This window comes from Tetrao urogallus, assembly GCF_951394365.1.
Source record: "Tetrao urogallus genome assembly, chromosome: 4".
NCBI lineage: Eukaryota > Metazoa > Chordata > Aves > Galliformes > Phasianidae > Tetrao > Tetrao urogallus.
The window spans coordinates 18,933,345-18,957,980 of record NC_136817.1 but is presented as its reverse complement, the minus strand read 5'-3'; the positions used below and the strand labels follow the sequence as shown (position 1 = coordinate 18,957,980).

At 36.3% G+C, this 24,636-nt stretch overlaps 1 protein-coding gene across 3 annotated transcripts in view; it reads right to left on the bottom strand.

Annotated features, from left to right (window-relative positions):
- Nucleotides 1–9,881: 9,881 nt before the first annotated feature.
- Nucleotides 9,882–24,636, bottom strand: part of TBCK (TBC1 domain containing kinase) — a gene marked incomplete at both ends in the record, with an annotated part of 81,402 nt that continues 66,647 nt past the window's right edge. For all 3 annotated transcript variants that reach the window (XM_079534963.1, XM_079534964.1, XM_079534965.1), the window contains 3 exons: nucleotides 9,882–9,992; nucleotides 21,115–21,274; nucleotides 23,688–23,863. In XM_079534963.1, coding sequence (XP_079391089.1) covers nucleotides 9,882–9,992; nucleotides 21,115–21,274; nucleotides 23,688–23,863 — 447 coding nt within the window. The remainder of the gene's footprint in view (nucleotides 9,993–21,114; nucleotides 21,275–23,687; nucleotides 23,864–24,636) is intronic.

Sequence of the window (24,636 nt, the reverse complement as noted above, 5' to 3'; positions counted from 1 at the left end):
TACCTTTTTAAAGGTGAAATGAAAAACAGCTTTTGCTCCAAGTACATTTTTCTTTTAAGTATTTCAAAGTGTGCTTGGATAGCTGTTACTAACAGATTACAAGACACCACTACATTGGATGTACCTACCTAGGTAGCCAGGTAGGTACCTGTACTATACCTAGGTATAAGTAATCCCTCCACTTACTAAGTTCCATGGTTATAGCATTAAAAAAAACAAAACATAAACCAAACCAAAACACACACAGAAGGAAAGAAAAGCCATTAAAAAAAGTGGCCAAAAAAAAAAAAAAAAAAAAGAGAGAGGAGAAAGCTTTTCTGAGATGCATTAAGTATGTATGCACTCATACACAGAATTTCACTACAGAATGATCCCTCAGCTACTTAATTTATATTTTTGGAAAGCTGTATATGACCAAAGGTTATGAACCTCTCCTGCAGTGAGACTTTACAGTCTCATCAATAGAGCTTGTGCTGAACTAGACTGGCGATGAGGGAGGACGATAACTTACTGTTTTGCACTCTAACTGGGGATTGACAGGCAGGTTTTCAACATCAGCCAAAAAGCAATCAGCAATTACAAATTGCATAGTATGACAAAGACCATGCTGTGCACATATGGACTGCTCTGGCTGCACACCATCTCCTTGCCAAGAGCTAATGAGATAATTTTTTTCCATGGAGGCTATGCAACTGCTAAAGCCAAGAGCAAAGACAGCCTCTGCACAAGCAGTACCTCCCACAGAGCAGGCCCCTGAAACAAAACATTATCTAGCAGTAGACTGCAGCTCAGCAACTACAGCCAAGACAGGCTCCTCCTCTCTCTGACAGTAACTGCTCACAAGGGGGACGTGTTATGTGAATGAGAGCAGTTCCAGGGCTTGCGTGAATACTACTGAGGCTGTTTACATCCCTTCAACACATCACTGGTGGGTGGCCTTTCTCTATTTCCTTTTTGATCGTTTCTGCTCCCTCATCTGTTTCTGTTGAAGTACCACTATCATTATTATCTGGTATTTCTTAACCTGATTAAGACTTCCCAGCAACAGGATGTATTTTTAATTTTGATTTAATAAAATAAAATACCAACACAACAGAAAGCCTTCAGGTCTTTGACTGGATTCAGGCAAAGCCTGATGTTTTGATCATACCTGATAATTTTTTCAAGCCAGATCTGAATAAAGTATTTAAGGTATTTAAGGCATATGCCTAGCTTAAGCTAGGAGTTATGACATTATCTTCAACCCGATGGAGCCTCTGCATAAGTATCTTGCTGAATCAGTAAGAGAGTGCAGAGAAAGCTTCATGCTTGCTAATATATGAACTTGTTAAGATTTCCCTTGAAAATGAAATCTGAAACAGGCAGCAGAGACTTTAAAAGGATTTTGTAGCCTGCCTAAGATTTCAGAATGAAAACAGATGCAAGAGACAGCTTTTTTTTTCTCACCCTTTCAGCTAAGAAGTATCAGTAATGATAATCTGGGCAATGAATGACCCGTTCCATTTAGGTTCATTCTATTGCACCAGCAGAATGGGTGGCTTGCAAAACAGGTTAACAATTAACACTAAAGGGATGGCTCTGCCAGCATTTCCCACTGAAACCATTTACAAACAAGCTCTATGTAAATCCTGATCTTTATGAGGACAAATTTTCCAAGCTCAAGTCCAATTTTTTTAGGTATTTAGAACTGAGTGTGAAGACCGTATTTTCAAGAATCTGGGTCTCATTTAACATCAGGTTCAGGTTTTCACAAGACCTATATATAAATAACTGAAGATTTCTAAAAATCGGCTATGTTACAACAAGCAGCTGATGTTGCACAAAGAAAACTTTACTTAACCTTGCTCACAGAAAGCTAGCAAGGTTTTGCACAAAATAGCAATAAATCATTACTATAACAATATACAAGGATATTACACGTCCAACAAGTGAGGCTTTTCAACATGACAAAAAGAACATGACAGCAACTGAACAGATGTATAATGGCCCTGGCTTCTCACAACAGGCAAAGGGATGTGGCCTGTTTGCCTGGACTATCAATTCTCCTTCTGCTTTTAGATATATACCTTTTTCCTCCCTGGATGCACGCACATAATATACAAGAATGCAAAACATACTATTAATGCACATTTATGCACATATTTATGTTTGCACCCAGACCCAAAGGCAAAGGAGTTTGAGGACTCAGCAGCAGGAAAATTTCCATTTGCCAAAACAGTAAAGTTCCTTTCTGTAAGACAGCATCATGGTGAACAGCCAGTCCTCACCAGAACGCAATATTTATTCAGCTGTAAGTACTCTGAACTCAGCAAGTTCGATGAGCACATGAACTCTGTTCTACTGCAAGCTTAACAGAATTCATTCATATGGAAGGGTATCACATAGATGAAACAGAATAGGAAGAAGCATCAATTAAGTGAGAAGATATGGAAGAAGGTTGTTTTTTTTTTTTTTGGCATTTACCATATAACCACCAGAAACAATGGAAATCTTCAAGTTCAGTACATTAGGTTACTAACATCCATATGCTTAGATTACTAGCTCCTGTGACTGCTCGTGCAGCTTTTATGTGTAGCACACACAGCAGGGCAGCTTGACTTCTTTCACTGTGTTCTTTTTTTTCCCTTACTTCACCAAAAAAAACCCAACCCAGCCATCTTGTCATTGCCACAATGGGAGGTGACAGTTAAAGCCACTGTCTTAGGGTGTGATATCCCAAGAGTAGCTCCAGCCCATGAGGGATGCTGGTGCTTCTGTAATGAGCAGAGTGCAAGAAGCAGTAGTTTGATGTACAGCCCTATGTGTCTGTTATTCTATCTTGTCAGGAAAGAATAATTAGAGAATAACTCCCTGTTGCCTTCAACTCTTTCCTGCCACCCCCACTGGTCCCCATCCATCATCATGAAGACTTCTCTTGGTGATTCATTATGAGAAGGCTGCCTTTCCAGGGGAGGCACTGAGAGGAATTTTCCATTTCTCTCTCCTTTCCCTTTGCATGGCAGCAATCTCCCTTCATTACAAGGGATGCTAATGTCAGTGACTTTGGGCATCTGCTAATAAGGAGCAAGCAATTTCCAGGAGTAGGTCACACAATGAGAGCATTAAAAACTCTTTGAGAAAGAAAATCTCTCACATGAATCCAACAGGGAAGGTGAGCAAAAACTAAGAGCAAAAAAAGAGCATGCTGGCCTCAGTGCTATATTTCCTCACTGAGAAGCTGTGAGAAAATAAAAGCAAAAAGAAGCTGGTGTTTCAGTACTGCTGATGCAGTAGTTCTTATTCCTTAATAACCGTAGAAGGACATGAAAGAGTTATGCAAACTGATCTGCTTTCCCTCTTCTACACGTAACTTCCCTGCACAAAACAAACTTGCTTGAATTGCTAAAAGAGAACTGAAGTTAGTAATAGAAATATTCTTATTATGCTTCTGATTCTGCTTTATAAAGGAAGCTATGATTTTACTGTTGATATTCTAGCGCTGTAAATCTTGTCATGAGGTAGTTTTACAAAAGGCTCCAATTTAGAGTAACATTAAAGAAAAATATCAGTCATTGACAATTGATCAGATTGTATTATTCCCTAGTTGCACAAGAATATTTTGTATACACTAGCTGGATGTAACTAATCAAGTACAGTAAGCTTTGCAATACAAAGGCTCCTTCATAAATACTGCTATCTACCAATAATATTAATGACTATGTGAATAGTTACTACGGTGTTGACACATATTCATTAGTAACACTTACTAGGAAAAGGATAGTTTACAAAATTAATCATGAAGAATTCATTTTTATCATCTATCTTTGTCCTTCCCATGAAACAGCTTAGTTCCCAGGAAAGTTACTCTTAAGTTTCTGCATTGTCCTGGTACCCTAGCATTCTAATTGGTCATTGTACTCACTGTATTTCTTTGTCCCAACCAAGTAACATTAGAAAGCGTTATTAGCCCGTTTTAGTAAGGGGAATGAGTTCCTCAGATTACCTAAGACATCAAAAGTTTGTATCAAGGCACACATTAGTAGCCCAACAACTCAAACTACTGCCGTGTTCACCCAATCTCTCTCTAAAACAGAAAATAAATTGTTCAGTATACCTGTTCTGTACTCACAGGTTTATTTCCTTGGCTAGCTCAGCTGGAAGAGCTGATATCACCAGATGCAATGACTCTTTAAAGTGATACGATGTCAAAGATAAGCTCAGATTAAGAAAGAAGAGAAAAATTTAATACTGCTTTAGTTAGGAAATACTAAACAATACAGTTGTATACAACGTTTCTCTTGGTTATTCCCATTAAACACAATGACTACCACCTTGATCTCTGGGTTGCTCAACTGTGTCTGTTCTTTCACACAGATTACTGAGTCTGGAAACTCAGTATCTATACACTATGGGATACAGCTCCTAGAGCACTAGGACTAATGCTTTTGTCCTAAAGGACAAAAAAAATACATTCTAACAGTGCACACATTTGTGTCACTCTATCAACACATGCAAGACCATTACCAGAGCTTAACTTGAATATCCAATTACATCACAATTAAATGCATTAGAGTATTAGAGAAAGCTTTACAAGAGCTAATTACAAGTTGATCTAATGGCAATAATAATTTTTTTTTTCTTCCCAACCAGTTTCTCTTTAAACACTGTGTAACACTGGTCCATTTAACGTTGGTAAAAAAAAGTCAGCCCCAGTGCAATACTGAGATATGTTCAACATGATGATGGTAGTACGAGATGTTTTTTTGAACCTAACTTCACAGAATATAGATGCTGTTGTCTCAGAATGCAGACTACTGTCCAACAGGTATTCAGTGGGACTGCTTAAAAAGCACTACCATTAGCAATCTTTAGATCACATGGTGGATGAAAGGCGGATGAAACACTACTTCCAAAACAGAACATGTTTTCTGGCATGACATCCTTACCAAGACTGGAAATTTAAAAGAATGACAATACTAACACTGTAGCTTGAGATTCAAACAAAAAGGAAAGTCTACAGTTTAGCTAGTTGAATACACAAATCTGGTGCTTGCTCAGCCAGTACATATTAAGTTAAGTATTACAAAGTAATAAACAAAAATTAAATCTCCAAAATGGATATTCTGGACATCAATGCCCCACAAACAGGAACAGCAAGTATGTCTCAGGCCACAAAACTACCACACTACCTTTGTGAAACATTATTTGAGCTGTGTGTCATGCATTCCATATAAGAGATACTCCAATATTCATCTTCCTTAGCTGAATCGAGCAGCAAGAGTAGCTTCACTGACTGTAACATACAACTATTTCATAAGAACCCAATCACAGGCACTCTTACAGCAGGTTCTTAGGAAGACAACAAAGGTGGGAGAAGACAAGCCTTCCTATGGAAGGTAATACTCATAAAGAAGGGATGGCAGATCTAAAAATTTGGTAAGTATTCAACTATATCTAGAAGGTCACAGAAAAAACATTGCACCACTGTATTATGCCTGCACAATACAATGATAGCTTAAAGCCTTGAAAAAGACACAAGGAAAGGACGTTGATCACAATTAAACCTTTGTCCATTCCAACAAATTAGTGAGTCCATCACACTTCTATAAAAAAAATTAGGAGATCAGAAAAAGAAATCACTTAAGTACAAGAATACAAACCTCTATGTGCCTAGATGCTGTGGTTATAATTTTTATGTCAGAAATATTAGAAAGACTGTCTACCAAATACTCTATATTGGCAACAGGGAGAACAGAAATCTAAAATAGGAAACATGCTAAAATTTAAAAATAACAGGTACCTGCTTTAGAAAGAACGAAAACCAAATGATGCAGAAACAAAGTCTAATAACATTCTCAAAAGACACCCTAGTTAAACAGCAATTATTTGTTTGCAATGATCAACAGATGCAAAACTGAGAAAGGAGGGTTTAATCTCCTTTGCCCTGTTGTCCCTAGACGCGCACCTGAACACTCCATGGGTTCCTGACTGCCCCGGCAGGAAGCTATGGGCTAAGGGGCTAGAGCAATTTCAGAATGTTTTTAAAACTGTAGGACAGAAAAAAAGTTTGAGGAAGGCTGCATTTTCCAGTCCAAAAGGTGGGAAATATTCAGCTGGGATATTTTTCTTCTAGCAGTAGAAAACATCAGCTCAGAAGACTGGTAGTTGCTTGCCCCTACTAGATCTCCCTGGTATATAGCTGTAGTCTAAAGCAAAGAATGAGCACAGCGTTGCTGGCCAAGCAATGGTAACAGAAATATACATGATAAAATAACCTGGCCTCCAGAAATCTCTCAAGAGCTCTATGAAACCTGACAACTGCTTGTTCCACCAGAAAACTGCCAAAATTGGCAGAATAACTGAGTAAAAGTGTTTTGACACTCATTTCTTAAACTGCATAACCACCACAAAACCAAGATAAATTATCTAGTAAGAAATTACCACAAAACACAAGCATTTTTTAGGGATAAGGAGTTTAAAATTAATTTTGTGACTGTGCATCTGCCTAATCTAACTGAATCCAGACATAGTGTGCCTATTTACAGGCACAGTTTCAAAAACTCTGACTAAAGTGGTAAGTATAGGTATACCAGCAACTGGCAGATCTGTAACTGTTAGCTACAGAACTTTCCAGGTAGTTCTATTAATGTGGGAAAAGTCAGCATTGTTCAGTAGTTCTTGACATACCCTGCTTTTCACACATTCTCTCACAACTTCTCATGAAAAATACATATAAACATCACTTTGTAACATAAGCTCTTACTTAGTAGCAGCTTTTAAGTTCCATGTCAAAAATATATCCAGACAAAAATGGAATATATAAGACTCGAACCTTACTTAGCTAAATTCAAAGCTAGAACTGAGCAATATTGTGGATGAAATCTATAATGTTAAATATTTAAATAATAAAAACATATGCATTAGTCAAAAAGGAAGTGCTGAATCTGTTTCACTCAAAAGATAATTTGGCTTCTCAATCTAAATACTAGCTGCAGGTGATACTGAACACCTCCTACCTTTCCTACTAAAGGAACGAGGAACTGGGGACACAAAATATCCTGTTTTCTTAAAGACATTCTATTCTTGGGGCTTACAGTCCTTTTCTGAATACCTGTAACAAAGGAGATGGAAAAGACAAGATGGGCTTAAATATATATTTTTTATAGTTATACATATATTATACCATAATATATAACATAAAACGTTGTTTTATATCTTCATAATACAATCTATTTAATAAATATAACATCACCTGAACTGCTGTATTAGGTATATTCCAAAATTTCTTAAAGGCAGATACGTGAAAAAGGAATTCAAGAAACAGTGTGAAATCTTATTCTGGTATATTCTTTCAGTCTCAATTAATCAACAGATCAAAAATTCCTTGAGTTGAAGACTGTTTATAAAACATTGTGTTTAACAGGCCAAGACTCAGCTCTCCCACAAATCTCTGATCCCTCTTTATGAGTATTTTTACACTTCTGGTCTCTTCTGGGAACAAATTCCACAATTTAAGGATGTACTTTTGTACTTTTGGGAGAATATTCCGTATAGGTTGCCTCTTTTTAGAAGACAATGATCTTATGAAGATGATTGTTTTGTATTGTGCAGTTTTTTTTTTTTTTTTATTGTTGGGGTTTTTTTTTGTTGGTTCTTTTTTGTTTTGTTTTTTAAATTATAACGCCACTGTGTTTATTTAAAACATACCATGAAGTTTATTTCTGTGATGGAGTAACTTGTTCTGTTCATTCCCTCCATTACAGTCACTGACACTCCGGGTGAGCTTTCCAGTTGCTGTTAAGCATCTGAGATGATATCTATCAATGAATTCACCACAGACTAGGGCTAGAACTGTTTCTTCAGGGCACTGGAAAGTCTTTTTCTTTCTCCAAGTAGCCAAACAAAAGTTTGATCAATACAATGGGTTTGTCCTATTAGCAAGCATGTTGCCTGCCCAGTTCTCTCACTTTTGCATCACTTTTAAAGTTAACCAAGCTCAAAAGACCTTGCCAGACATTCTTGCAGAAAGCTTTTGCTGATGTAGAAACGTGATCAACTGTCTCCTAGCTTTGTCTTCTGATCTCCTTACCCAGTCACTCTACCAAAGATCTTAGATTTTTAAAGAGTAAAATCTTCTTGAAAGCTTCAGGATATGATGCTGACCCTAGTCCACGTACACATTAGCATACTGTAATGCTGTACTGTTGGGGCTTTTTTGTTTGTTTGTTTTTAAGACAAATCACAGCTAAGATAAGGAGAGGTGAATTGGAGAAGTGAATTATGGTTTTTTTTTCTGCCCTATATTCTTCTCACTCATCATACTTTTCCTCTATGGTTTGCAAAGTAACAGCTGCAGTAAGACTAAACATCCCTAGAAACAGTACCAACTCCAGAGAGACTAGCTTCTGAAGGTTCAGATTAAAATCTTCTGGTCATTGCACAGAAGAAAACAAGTCTTCTTTCAACGCCTTCCACAATGCCTCGTATTCCATGGTATCAGTTACACAAAATAACAGAAAATATTATAAGTAATCATTTTGCCTGTGATCTACAGAGAATGTTCATGAGCTGAGTCCACAACCTTCTCCATGACCTCTTCTCCCCTTTCACAACTGTTTTGTCTTGGAAATCTCTTGTGACAAACAAAAAGGAAATGAAGTTAGTTAACTGAATGTTCTTATTTGCCAATCTATAAACCAATCACGATAGAAAATCCCCAACTAAGGTGTGTGATAAGTAGCCATACCTCTCAGGGCAGATCCTTGCTATCCTAACAGTGAAGTTGTATGAAGTCAAGTATTGTCTCACAGTTTTTGTTTTAACAAAGAGCATGGTGTTAAGCTCACAATGGAAACTAATGCGCAACTGTAACCAGGCTTTCTACAAATCATATTTTCTACTCCAAGTTTCAGTGCTTATTAAGCTTTATACTAGTATTTTCTAAACTTGAAAAATGTAGAAACAAATGGAAGAGCTTCTTCTTAGTGCCTATCTAAAGTAAGTGAGAATTGGGAAAAAATTAAGTTCAAAGACATACTGTCTATCTTTTAACATACATTTTAACAACCTTGTTTTCCTGTATTAAAGATTTCTCTAAGCTGTTTCCATATGAAAATTAAAAGTGTATTGTTTCTCGTTAAGGTGTGAGCTTCTAACACAGATAAACTCTATTATTTGTGGAGTAACCAATCTATTGTCACAGATAAAGCATTGTCAATAGTCTGTTGTTGTTGCAATAATTGTCTAAGAAATAGTCATATTCGCCACGTTTCAGGAAACTGAATGTCAAATTCTCCACTTAACAGCAACTCTTCTCCACTTCTGCAGTACATGATACAGCTTGGATTGACTTAGCAGCAGCTTTTACAGCAATCTCCAATCTAGGACATATCTTTATTTCCAATCCAGATGAAAAATGCTTTCAAAAAAAAAAAGTAAGAAAAAAATAGGTCACAAGATACAGCAATTATTCTTTAAAATGAGAGAACACATCTTTTCCTTCTTTGATACACATGACAATTTCAGCTCATTACTTTCAATATTCACAGTAAAATACTTTTGAAAAACAATCTATTTAAGTACAGCTTAGGGCTATCCATTGCCAGTATATGCCATTCTGCAGAAAAACTTCTAAGACACCGAACACTAGCTGAGCTCAGGTGAGCTCTGCTAGTTTTGCACTACATCACCCCTGAAAGAAGTTACTCAGAAAACTGGAAGATTCACATTTTTCATCTGTGGCAGATGAAGCTCTATGTCAAAGAACAATCATAATTCCTTTGCTCTTGATGTGCAAGGTGAGATACTGATCACCCAAAAACTGTATAACAGAGTCACTGAATATTGATGCTGTACTGCAAGACTTGCCTATTCAGACAAATCATCCTGAACATTACAGTCATTTATATTTGTGGAGAAGGCACAGTGAGGAGACCAGTTGGTTTGATCTTGTTGATTCCTCCATCTAGGATGCAGACCCGTGGGTACTTGCTCTTCACCAGATGAGCTGCAAACTGAAGTAGGCATATCATTAGCATGACATATATGACTTATGACATACATACATATATATATACATATACATATATATATATATATATATATATATGACTTTACTCAAAATGACACTATACTAAGACAAGTTAAACAAAAGGAGAGTTCATCAGATTCTTTAAGTTCTTTTTTTAAACCAAGGAGTCCTTCATAGGAACTCTAGGCTTGTCTGCTGCAGCACCTGAAGTGAATTTAGAGGTCAGGAAAGTATCACATCTTAACATTACTTATCTTTGCTTAGGTAAGATTTTTCTAATTTTATCAGTTTTTTTTTTCCCCCTCCAAAATAATCACTGGAACTTTTCTGAAATTGTAAATTAACATGTATTTTCCTGTGGAATAATCTTATTCCCAGGTGTTCTCTACAGGTTCCCAAACATACAAGCATCAAAGTTTGATGGGACAGCCGTTTGCTTACCTGTCAAACTAGTCTAACATTACTTCATTTCAGAGACATCAGTAATTTGGAGCCCAGTATTTGTATTCTCTTTCCCTCCTTTCCTTCCCTCCTCCCCTAGTCTACCCGTGGACAGGCTACAGAGAGCAAGCACAGACACAAATTATTCCTTGAAATCCTCCATTAATCTATTCTGTAAACCAAATACTGGAGTTGTCTGTTTGCACGTAGCAACAGTGAAAAATTGCTACACTTCTGAAGCCTAGAAAGGAAGACCAATTTCTGCGTAATATGTCAAACTTGCCTTTTGAATAGTGATTGCAGTACATTAAGAAGCAAGCCACTAAAATTGATTAATTGGAAGAAAACAACAACAATTTTACTTTATTTCCAATAGCTGAAAGAAAGACTGGCCATGCTGTTCTAGTCTTCCAAATTGTTGCTTTATATCTGGTTGACAAATTAGTACCATCCGGAAAATGGCAAGTGTTTCTAAATGGGCTACATAACATACTCAGATTTACCATTTCGACTGTTTAAAAATGATTTCTGATATTATTCCACAACAAAGTGCAAGCCTGATGTCCAAATAACTAACTCTGCAGAAACAAATTACCAACTATAGAACAGCACCAAGTGCCACGCCAACATACGTTGGTACACTGGATCATCTTTTACATTTCTACTCTCACAGCTAATTAGAATGAACATAACAGATACTAAGGCGAAACAAGATGTACTATGTGATTTCCTGATGAAGTGCAAGAACTGAAATAACTTTATTTAAAAGAGTTCACAGTGATTTTAAACCTCTTCCGCAGCCGGAAATTTTGCTTCACACTGAAGGTATTTTATATATGCAGAGAATCCATTTTGTACATCTACATGTCAAACAGCTACTGCATTCCTTTCTCTCGTTTCAGGATGAATTGAACCAGGCAGTAAGTAGCCAGTATGTGATCTGCAATCACTGAGGACTTGTGAGGCAGACTAAGAAGCCCTACTGGATCCACTGGAGAAATTCTGGCTTTCATGTTTGTTTGAGGTACTTGCCTAAGATAAAAAGTAAATTTGATAATCTCTTCATGTTAGTTTGGGAGGATTCAAAGCATCAAATGGAAAAACAAACAAACAAATAAACCACAACAAAACCAAAAAAACACAAACCAGTAACCAAACACCACAATAAAGCAATAAAAAAAAATAATAGAAAAGTTAAATCATATGCAGATGCCAGTTGGCACGAGGAAAGTAAATGCCATGCTGTTATAAAGGCTTTCTGATGCAGAAGTAGTGTACTGTGCACAGTCAAAACATTAAGAGTCCAACTACCTCTCACTTCACTGTGGAGAATCGATAGAGCTCTATCTTGGACTCCATTCAACGCCACACATTTTCTGATGACAGAAATAAAAACTGACAACCAGCATTTGGACTGACAGAAAGCAGTCATGCTGTTGACTCAGCACAACATCCCATGTGTCAGCAGAGAGATTCCGTTTCTGAGAGTAAGTCATAAACTCTCCAAGATGTATGTAGACATATGTAATTATGCTGTAGACATACCATTACCATTCTACCTAACATTACCATTCTACCTAACCTGAAAAAAAAAACCAAAAAAAACCCAAACAACTGCTTTGTATTTCAGATTTGAGCACTATGGTTTATGTCCCACCATATTTTAGAACAGTTTTTGTTACCAAGGTATGGACAGAAATAACTTTTATTTACTGCATATGACAATATTTCTTTACAACTTTATAGTGTGGAATATGTCAATGCCTCACACAGACTCTGAGAAATCAGCACTGCGGATTCTGTGGCTGTTGGTGAATGGTAGGTAGAAAGCACAAGAGCACAAAACAGTTACTTCTCCCCTACATTCCCTTAAGGAACTGTCTGTAGTTGTCTACTATGCAAATACGGCTCAAAATATTGTGTCTGAACATTCAGACAGGGAATGTCCAGCAAGCACAGGTTGCACTACAATTGGTACCTCACTACTGCAGGAATTAGCTGCAAGTCAAAGGCCCAGAAGACTATACACTGCCAAAAGCTGAGAGCTGCTATCAAACTCCAAATATCAGCACCCAAGAACTTTGCAAATACACCTGCCACTGCAAAAAAGAAAGGAGTCAAGGTTTTACTCATAAGTTAATTCAAACCAACCTATTAAAGACATTCTCTCTTTATCTTCCACATTCCTATACTGAGCCACTCAAAAATAAAAACAGTAATTTTTGGCAAAGTTCAGACCTATAAATCATCTAAATAACATCATAGTCTTCACTCTAAAGTTTTGACTTTCTACAGTTTTGTTCAAGTACATTTTTGGGTCTTCTCTCCCAGACAGGAGTTCACTGGCCACAGATGAGAACAGGAGCTTGTTCTCCATGTTCCTGAAACATTCCAGCACCACCTGGCATTCCCTCCCTGCCAAAATACCTTGTTGAAGTCTGAAAATACCAAAGCTAATACTTTCAGAAAATACAAAAGTATTATTTTTGGCTTGTATGCTGACACAGAGGCATGAGAGGAAGGACTATCTAAAACAGCTCCAACAAAATTCTCTTCCAACATAACCCACGTTTATGTAGAAACTTGGAGCTAAGAAATTAAGAGAGATAAGGGAAAAAAGCTCATTGTGCCCTTTAGAGTTAATATCATAGCTGATTCTGAAGCAGAAGTGTCATCTTGGACTTCACACATGAACTTGTTTCCCTCAAAAACGGTATCTTGAAGTGTCAAACTAGAAACTTAACAGTCACTCAAATATGCAGATTTATTTCAGTAAATAACCTGATTTACAGAGGTACTCTTAAGACAGAAGATAACACAATGAGGAGACAAGCACGTTACAGTATTCTGGTAACCTGTAAGCTATCTGCATTTCAAGTAGAGATTTTCTTAAACATATAGAAGTAGTTCACAATTTGATTTTCATTATATTGATTGATTAAAAGAGAAAAAAGAACCTCAGTCATTTAGACGGTGATTACACTTGCTCAACTTGATCAAATTCTTCTACTGACACACTGACTTCTGAAACATATCTGTTTCTCCATACCACCAGTAGATCACAGACCCCTATAATGCTTCCGTTTTCATTAAGATTACAATGCTATGAGGTGTTGTTGCCTTTACTTGGGGAAATGGTGTTACTGCTTATCTGAGGGAGAGGATAAAAAAAGATGCCAGAAGACTAAGCTTTCTGAAATGTGCCTCAGGTGGCCTTTCCTCAAAAACATAGATCCCAAGAAAGTAAGGTTACTGTGATTTTACTGGCTACATCTAGAGATTAAATTGGACTTCCTTTCCCTGGTTTCATAGAAAATATGAAATAGGGAAAGATGAATATGTAGGTGACATGTTTAACAACTCCTATGGCATGGCTTTGGTAACACCATTCCTCAATTAATGTGTCAGTCATAGACATCATTCCCAGTGAATGAAAATGAGCAGTAAAAATGTAATTTGCCTCCAAAAGTGGTAAGCTAAGACTTCTTCACTCACAAAGTCAAGCTTTCGAAAAACACAGACATCAAAGCAAATTTATATTAAAATTTGGGCATATTTAAAACATTTTACCCTGCATGGATATTGCTCTTGAAACAGCTTGTCAGGGCTGCTCCTTTTAGTACCATTAAGTATCAGGAACCTCAATAATTTAAGGTGGTAAATTGATATTCACCTATGGAGCATTTATCAAAGTATTTCTACTACCGTGTTCCAAAGCAGCAAAATCACAGCTTTCAAATTTGCTGAATGTATTACACTAGGCACATCACACTTGCAGACTGAGTATAGAATAGAGCCTAATAACACCACACAGCTTGAGCAGCACCATTCCCAGCTCCCTTCAGGCCAGCCATAATGGTTGCTAAGCATACGTTATTCACTTTTGCAGACATTCCTGTGACAGCTAGTAATTAAAGGGCAAGTTGGGAGGGAAAGAGTAACTTACTGTGCTAGAACACCAAAAAGGACTGCTGTGATCAATGTCATCAGGGTACAAAAGTAATGTATGCCAAAAGAGACAAAAGAGGTACAGTAGAAGCTGAAAAGGGAACCTTTATCAAACTCAATAAACACTCACCCATAGCCACAAGATTATCATCATTTTTCCATTTGTAAGCACATACTGCACCAACCTCTCAGGAACCACAATCTATTTTGCCATATGATTTCAGGCAAGAGCTCACCATTCTGAAAGCAAGGTGTTCAATTCAGGGCTTTTCCATATGTCACAAAGCAGATCCAAAACACGATTATTCTTAGTCAGGTACTTCTTCAATTAAAATGTTCCCGATAAATGAAATGGCACTTTAACATCAAGGTGGTAGACCGAAAAGTTTCCCAAAGCAACAAAAACGTGCCTAATTAGTTCTGGTAAAAAGCTATGGTATTCACATAAACTGAAGTGCAAAACACAAGGTGCACAACTTGGTGCAAGCATATATTACATATATTATATTAAAAAAGCAGCAGCAGCTACTTACTTTTCTAACAAGATCAAAGAAAAACAAGGAAAAATTCTTCCTGCTGACATGGCCAAAAAGCAACACTTTCCATCCCATTATACAAAAGCACAGCAGAAACTTTAAGCACTTAACATGCAAAGATTTGAAAGTAAGCCTAGACAAACAGATATTTAATAGCATGAAAGTAAGAGTGAACACTCATATTTCTTTGAGTAGTAACTTTTTAGCACCTGCCTTTTAAATTTTTCCACTTCGAAATGTAATATTGCACACACACACACAAACCACACAGCAGAAAGTGAGAACTTGAAAATGAAAAAAATTGTAGAAATTTGGCTGTTAGCACAGTTTATACTAACCAAAATACATGAAATGCATCCCGTACAGCTGAATAGACTGTAAAATTATAATGCAGAAAGCAAATCTATTCTATTTTTGATTCAACAGAAAATAAAAGAAGCTGTTAATGAACAGAAATACGCATTTTTTAAGAGATGCATAGAACAGTCAGTCTGAATACAGAAAAGAGTATGAATCTCTCTGAAAGATTCTCTTTCACTCCTAAGTGTCAAAAGCAACTGCTCACTTCAACTTCTTTTTTAGGATGGCTTTGGCTTTTTTATAAAATCTCCTCAAGTCTGTCCTAGATGTTGCGAAACATTCAAATAAGTCCTTGGTAATACAAAATCTTTTCTTATGCTTTGCGTTACTTTCTACTAATGCTGCTCAAATTCAAATCTCTTTTAATTGAAAATTAGGCCAATGAAGCAGACTATAACAAATCCATATACGAACTACCAACACTTAAATGATTCTGAGGGCATGCGTACACTGCCAGTTTTGGCCTTAAACTGGCCTTCACGCCAAGACACAAATCCTTGGACCTTCCTCCTGTAGCAAGCAGTCAGTTCTCTTCAAAAACTGACTGACTAAAAGTTTCAGGAAGAGTAAAACAACATCTGCCCCAGAGAGATCATATGGATACTGGAAGTGTCAAATTCACCCATACTGTTCTAGCTGGCAGTATCCTTATTTGTGTCCCTGTAACACTCACTTACTAGTACATTTTCATCTATATTTCAGTTACCGCCATTTCACATTATTTCAGATTGTCTGAACCCAAATACCAGAAAATACCAAGCAGTTTCTGAAGCTGCTCTGTAGCTCTAATAATTCACTTTTGTTATGCAAGAGCACTGAATACTATGGATATGACCTAATTCACGCAAGCTCATGCAAGGACAAGGATGCTCTTTCAGAGATGCAGCCGACAAAGACAGTAGAATCATGGCCAAGACTGACATGACTGAAGATAGTACTGAAGTCTAACAGCACTACTCCAGGATTCAGGTTCACCATCTCCAGCCTTTCCAATCCATACAGATCTCCTAGATGGTTGAGAAAAGTTGAGATCTTGTTTATCAGCATCTCCAAGAAGTCAGACATTTTTTGGATAGGAAAAGCTATTCCACAATTGCTCATCTCAGAAACATTCACACAGATGGACTAAACTTCTGAACTTCTGCACCAACAAAACAATTTCCCATAACTGTAACTGTCAGTCTCAACATGGATTAAAGAAAAGAATCTATGTGGAGTTTTAGAAATAGGCTGCTTTCCTTGGCACCTACTTCAGAAATGGAAGGGAACATTACAGTTCTGCTCCTGAGTCTCCTTTCATTTTCCCCTCTTCCTCTTGTGAGAAAGGGGAATACTAAGGTTATCTCTGCAATACTTTAGGCATGCAAACTAAGCACACACACAGATGGGGGCAGAATTACAACAGCAGCACAACTGCTGGCTCAGAGCCCAGGCTTCTTTCTTGGGCTGTACAAAAAACAATGTCCTGGCAGCAGCAGCTGGGCTATCTTTCTGCCAACTGGAGAAAATCTGCACGCACAGTAACTAAAACAAACTGAACAAAATAAGGCAGACTTCATAGAATAATTTAAAGACAACACTACAGCTTGTCTCAGGCAGAGATGCAACCAGGATCACTGTTGATTAATGCAACTATCTCTTCAAAACACAAACTTGATCTCCTCTTTAAAGGTGGAAAAGAGACACCTGATGATGCCAGTAGGCTCCAAGTTTAAATTCAGAGTGTAGGGTGGTGCCTTAACAAATCAACAGGACGGAAGAATCATTCCAAGAATCAACAGGAACCCACCTTTCTCTACAATCACTTTTCTGCAAAGTAACACTTACAAGGAGACAAAGAATATAGAAGACATATAGTGAAAACATCTCAAGAAGTTAATTGACTGATTTCTACTTCCTTTCACTCTGGAAGTTTCATTAGGTACTCTGTCCTTATAAGCACCTATGCGTCTCCACTTGACTATTCTACGCAATATCTAATCTTCAGGCCAACCAATGAAATTTTGTGGCCTTTTTTTTTTTTTTTTTAAACAAGACAGGTTTGCAACAAGAAATCAGCTTGAGCATGCAAGAACTTGCTTTTCACATAAAAAAAAAACCTAAACACCAATGTGTGAAGACTTCTTAGTTTTACATTCTCTAGACTTTTTTTTTTCCTTAAAACATCATAACCAGTTTATAACCACTGTTAAATTTTATATAAAAGAAAAAAGCAACAAATTCATTTTTTGCCTCAGTCTCCCCATACCACAAAACAAACGCTATTATAATCTCAGATATATAAGCAAGAGAAAAGATTTTATGTTCATAGATTAACACCCACATTTAGAGAAATTCCAACACAGAAAAAACTAGTTGGTGTTTTTCAGGCTAGGACTGTGTCATACAAAAGAATCTTTAACTTGACCCTCTCTCTTGCCTTGAAAAGGGTCAGAAAGATCTCACAGAAAACCAAAACTGCTTATCTTTGCTTCAGAGATAATTTATATATTTTAACTATTAGCTACTCTGTGACACAATGAGAACTACAACTCTGCATCAGTTACTTGCAGAAATTGTCTAGACAATCTTTTTATAGCAACATAACTAAGCCAGATTAAAAAAAATAACATTCAGGAATGAAAACATCCCAATTTAGATTTTCTTTTTTTTTTTTTCTTTTAACCTCGATATAAAGTTTTTTTTAATTTTTCTTTAAAGTTTTGACTCACAGGTTCTCTGTGTTTTCTGAAGGCACAAAATAAGTGAGTTTCTACTTATTCAAAATATTGGAGTCCTATGTCTTTTACTGTTAAAGCATTTGAATCAAAAAACAAATGTATTCTAATCATAATATATATGTTAATATTAATGACAGCATTAATATTAATCATAGCACACATGATACAGCTAGTCAATGTTAAAACTGAGCTGCTGGAACATGACCTAATGCTAGATAAATTATTTCCCCTATTCCAATTTCAGTCAACTTGCAACAGTATGGACAAAGAGTTGGAAATGGAAGCAGGTAAAATAACACCTCAAAGTTTCTATAAGGATGGGAAATGAAGAACTAATGTCACCTTTTCCAAAAAAAACAAACTAATTCCTACATATCTTTTCACATGTTATCATAGATGTCAAAAATTATAAAAACCAGGAGACATGGATTAATGAGCACCAAAATGCTATTTGCCACACATGGGAAAAACAAAAAACCCAACAACAACCAAAAAACAAACCTGCTCTTGAGCACTTAGATCATTTTACTCCCAGTTGTGATGATCCTTTGCCTGAACTGGAAATTTCAAGGTAATTATATTTCTGTGGATGCGTGAATGGAGAATTTAATGCACTTTAGAGATGCTGCCACTTCATATATGTAAGTTAAAAATCAAAACAGAATCAGGCTGGTTAATTCCAGCATAACACCTGTATGGCTCAGTAAGGCTCCGGTACATCAACCAATTCATTAACTTAGCTTTTAGACCTTTGAATGGCTGAACAAGGAGGATTTACTCTGTTTTTAATTTTTCAAGGAAGTGTTCAACTAAAGCCAGAGCTAGATGATGTCTGTAATGCTGCTAGCTTCAGTGTCTCCTCCTGGAACTGAGCCACTATGGAGTTTTTGTTTTTCCCCTATTGCCCATTGAGTTCTAGAAAGCCTTTTCTTTCAAATTTAAGTGTTTTATCATCTGGCACCAAATCAAACACACAAGGCAGAAATAGAAAAAAAAAAAAAAAAAAAGGTGTAAAAAGGGCAAAAATGAATTTCCTGTATGTCCATTCAAGACAGCCAATTTTAATTTGATTACTGAAATGATGCCAGGTTACCAACGCAAACGCTACTGAAAGATTTTATCTCCTAATTACAAATAGCCTCATAAATTATCAACATATATTTCCTACATTCACCCCTACAGAACTTAGTGCTGCATGAATCTGAGTAACACAACTAACAGAGCCAGTTTCTGTATTTTTAATGGTTTAAATATCAGTCAACACTTCTTACAAAAAAAAAAAAAAAAAACAACACAACAAACTCCTTTATGGTGGAGGGCATGATCTGTGGCAAATTCCAGTTTGAGATACATAACTGTTTAGAAAATAAATGTTTGAGGTCAAACATCTCACAACATTTCTTTGGAAACATTGTTTCTGTTTCCACACATTCACTTCTGCAATTTTTCATACTGTTAGATTACTTAATACAATTTCAAAAAATTTATTACTTTCCTTATAAAAAGCTGTAATATTCATAGCTGCATGTAAACATACGTACTTCTTCTACTGTCCCAAGTCTAGCAAGTTGCATTTAAGGGTAATGCAACATCCTTTTACATGGCTGAAGTGCTTGGACTCACTAAAGCACACTAGGTTTTCTACAGCAGCATAAGCAAAGGAAACGTTTAACTTTCCATCTACTGAAACATTTAAAAGCTGCAAAAAATACAAGTTGGCATGAAAATTGTACATTATAAGAGAAATTTAGCTCTTCTTAGGTATGGTGCAACCCACAACCATACTGTAAAGCCTCTGTCTTTCCTTTCCTACAGCTACTCATTTCAGGTTATTTCTTCCTTCTGTTTTAGACAGGTCAGTCCTGGAAAACAACTCTGTGAAAATGACTTCCTAGTAAATGGGCTATCTCCCATAAAGACACTCATTACTGAATACCAAAGCAGTTTGTCTTTCCTGTTCCTACTCCTCAGGAGGTTAGAGAAAATGCTAAGACTGTTACTGGGATAAATTAATATGTTCAGTAACTTAAAATGTAATTACTGAAAGCTGCTGTTCTAACCCACCATCAAATGCGTCAAGCATCCATTAAATCATCTCCATTTGGCACACTGTATTGTATGCATTTTGTATTTATTCCTCTAAGGGGGAATATATGCATTCAACATTTTGTAGAGCAGTAGTAATTATTCAAATTGATTGATTGCATGTGAAATATGTATCATGGATTCACCCAGATCCAGTGAACAAACCTAGACTCACTGGCTGAAACAATTCAATGTGCTTTATGGTCTGTTTTCCACTACCTTACTACAGTGTAAGATATGACAAACACCAGTCAATTTTTTAACTCATGAAACATAGGTTAATGAAAAGAGACTCAGTTGAACTAAATGTCTACCATACCTAAAGCGTACCTTTGAATTAAAAAAAAATATATTCTTTTCCCGAGATGAAGATTAGCAGAAGTAGCAATTCTACTAATTATTCTGCTGGTTCACAACACCATTAAATATTTATAGAAATGAGTAGGCACGTCTGATTATTCTCCCCATCTACCCAAACTATCATATAGAAGTCACATGTACGAATCATTCTTCCCCTTAACTGAGCAGATTTAGTTTATAATAAAATACACGTAACCAACACATTGTTTCTTTCTTACTTGGAGTAATATGAACTATGTCCTATTTCCCTTGGACTTCATATCACACATGTTGTTCCCTACTTACCTTGTATATCCTTAACACGATGGCAAAAAACAACTGTTAAACTCAAATGATTTTTGAAAATCTTACTGACAAACTTCAGAAGTTCTGATGTTGCTTTCATAACCCATCAACAGAAAGATTTTAAAGGTGAAAAAAATGTTGAATGATTCATTTCAAAATGAATCCTCTGATGCTGACTACTTCAAATGTTTTTGCCTAGAAATAGAAATGAACAAAAAATTCCCCCAGATCCTATAGTGATACCCACCCCCAAGTTATTAATATATAAATTACTCAGAATGTAGTATTTACTACCACTGTATGCATTCATTTTGCGATGCCTTTCTACATATAAACATACACATTATATCCACTGTATCTACAGACTTACAGCAGCTGTGTTCTTCACTGCATTTCCTACAATCACCACAACTCTTCCTTTAAAGCTCTGGAGCGTGGCAGTTGCTGGGCACTGGATGAGATCTCCTTCTGCAGTAAATGCTGATGCAAATGGGACGTTGATGCTGCCAGAGATGTGGCCACGGTTAAAGCTTAGGAAAAACAGTTAAGGACACGTGCAAGGCAAAGAAATCGCTCTGAGCACACAGCTGTAGAATGAACATGTCCTTCATCCTGGCAGATGAAATACACCAGTGCTGGTTTTTTGTATTAGCATATGTTGATAAACTTCAGTTACCACATACATGGAGAGAAAACCATGTCTGAAACTACACAGAAAAATGGACAGAATTAAGAATTTGTTTCATAGGCACTGCAAAAAAAGAGCTTATGAATGAAACCATGCTCCAGACCTAACATCCAGAATATGCACATTTCAGGGAATTTTACTTCAAACCAGTTCTATTCTGACCACAGGAATCAAATACCAGTGAGCAGCTGGGGCATCTCTTATTAAGGAATTTTATGCAATAGTACTTACAATGAAAACCAAAGCTAAATAGGGATTATTAGGAAATTTTCTTAAAATCTCCTGACAACTTCTCCCAAGTCCCCTACAGTTCTGACCCTGAAATTCTAATAAATAGGCACTCAGATCCCCAAACAAAGACCGCTGTTTACATTTACCTGCAGTCCCACTATTATCAAGCTATTAGGAAAGCTACAGAAACACTTAAGCAAATGCCTTGCCTTTGATCTTGGTTGTAATACAAATAAATCCATCTCTGTACACAGATGATAGTACAATTATTATAGTCTAGGCATTCTGTGTTACTTGCTCCCTACCTGCTTTGTCTTTGATAATTTCTAGTAAGTGGCTTACTTAAAAACACAATGATGCATGCAGTAATAAAAACATTATTTAAACCATAGCATCAAGGCTTTTTCATGCAGTAGTAATGAACTTGTAGATCATTTAATTCCAGGACCTTCTCCTTTTAACTGGAATTTAATAATTATCATCTCTTGATGGAGAAATAATCTTTTAGAACAGAGCCTCAAAAAAAGCAGACCACATTTTCAGTCTAATTCCAGGACATAAGTAAAACAGGACTCTAGAAAATAAAGTCAAACTAGTCAGGTAAATGAATCTCTAGTTACTTGGAAATCTTTAGTGAGGTAGGAAATAAAGGGATGCAAGGAAAAGAAAAAAAGCATTGTTTTGTGTTTCTTTGACCAATTGGTGTAGAAGAACACAAAACAAGTTTAAGTATGGCAAACAAAATTACAAAAACTTATTTTCAGGTAGTTATTTAATTAATGTATACTATTTCTGTACTATGTATGTAATGAATTTATTTCTATTTATATATTAAAAATATTTGTTTCTCTACTTCACCATACTTTGTCACAAATATTGCTAAAATATTTGAGAAATTACATTTCTGGATATAAAATTGTACTTCAACAACCTCCTCAGTGCTGAAAAATCAAATATAATGGAGTTATTTACATATTTACTATCCATTTTACCTCAAATGTTTGGCATCAATCCACCATTAAAGGGAAATAAAGCAATCAAGTGAAGTGCCTTAACACTGACTGTGCTTCTTAAGAACTATGGAAGCAAATAACTCTTGGTTATATATTACCTTGATTAGAATTCACTCTTTTCTCATAAATGTGAGGTAATTAGAATTAGACCAGATAGAGAAACATTTTTTTCAATGTTACTGAGAGCCTGCTGAATCTCTGTAACTGGAGATCTTTTAGAACAAGCCAGTCATAAATAACAGGAATGGTCCAGCTTTTTTTGGAAGCAGAAGATGGACTCAATTCCTGATTTTTTTTTTTTTAATTGAATATTGCTTGCTTGTTACAAACTGTCACATAGAAAGCTGGGCTGCAAAAGTAAATGACACTCCGCAGGCAAAGACTATGTATTAAAAAAAAAAAAAAAAAGAGTAAGGTGTAGACAGAGTAGCAACTCTGATACAAACACAGCTTCTAGATACCTTTAAGTCTTTTCTGATTATAAGCAGATAAGCAAGATACCTTATTATTTGGGCTGCACTACCTGCAGTATGAGAAGGCACTCCATAGGAACTGATTTTTCCACTGAGGGACTGGCAAAGCATGCGAGCCATTGACAGTTCTCCATTTCCCTTCCACTTACCTGGGAAGTCTCCCACATTTTCAAAATACTGGTCTGCTAAAGCATTCCAAAATATTGGGGAAGGTGTACTAACAATATCTATCACGAAAAAGCAAGCTGCATTAAAGCACTTGTGCTGTTACTACAATGTGATTTCATTACAATCACAGCTTCAAGTGTGAAAGCAAGAATACATGAACAAATTTGTGATTTCCTTTACAAACCATGACTACCTATGATAAAAAAAAACAACAACAAAGAACACCTTTAGTTCTTTCACTGTACTGGACACAATTTTTTTTTTTTTTTAAAAAAACCAAACTGTTCTGTTATCATTTTCCTGCAGACAAAAAGAAGGTAATTGATACAAGCACGATTTGTCAAGCTTAGCACTTGGATTTGAAGGATACTCTTCACTGTTACGGATGTCCACCACCAGCAACTTTGGCTTGCTAGACTTTGTTTTTTTTATAGGTGTTTTGGAATGACTTGGTCCTGTCAGTTCACAAAGATCAATCAGATCTTCTGCTGAAATCCTTGGTGACACCTCTGCCTTCAGGTCATCCAACTTGATAGAATCTCTAGACTTCAAAAAAAAAAAAAAAAGTAATAATAAAGATGATTAAAGAGTTAAAGACACAACATTCTTTGCAACATCTATTTATTTGACAACCTCAAAGTATGACAATTTGGTTAAATGGAAATCAAACTTCTCCTTCCTGAGTCATTACAGCTAACTGCCAATTAATTAACCATTCGAAGTGCCTATTTTTGAAAGCTTTCATACACTGTGTAATTAAATATACATCAGCATGCACAATGGTGTTAAATAGTTAATAAACACCGATTTATAACTTTCTGCAGCAACATCTTATTTTCTGTTAGCACTGTTATCTCAATATGAAAAATCGCAGGTAAATTTTAGAGCATTTTAGAAATTATGCTTTAATTCAGCAGAGTTAGCAGGTTGGTTATACATACAAAAAACCATTATGGAACTTAACATACTCCAAGTTATGTGCATCGAAGATACACTTACAAAGCTTAGTCATCTTACAACAAGACTGGTTTGTCTTGTGCAACCATTAAAAGCTCCTATTGTACAGGAGGTCAAACAGAGGCAAAAGTTGTTTATGACTAAGCATTCAGCTGTTTTTAGTGAACTCTTCTGTCTTAAGAGGAACAAACAGAATAGCTAGGAATAGTTACAGGGATCCTCTTCTGAAAGACCTTCAGACTATGTTAACATCTTATTCTTGTGGAAGACAACGTTAATAAAAAGGACAGCCATTTCATCATGAATCATCGAATGAATGGCTTGGATTGAAAAAGACCACAGTGATCACCTAGTTTCAACCC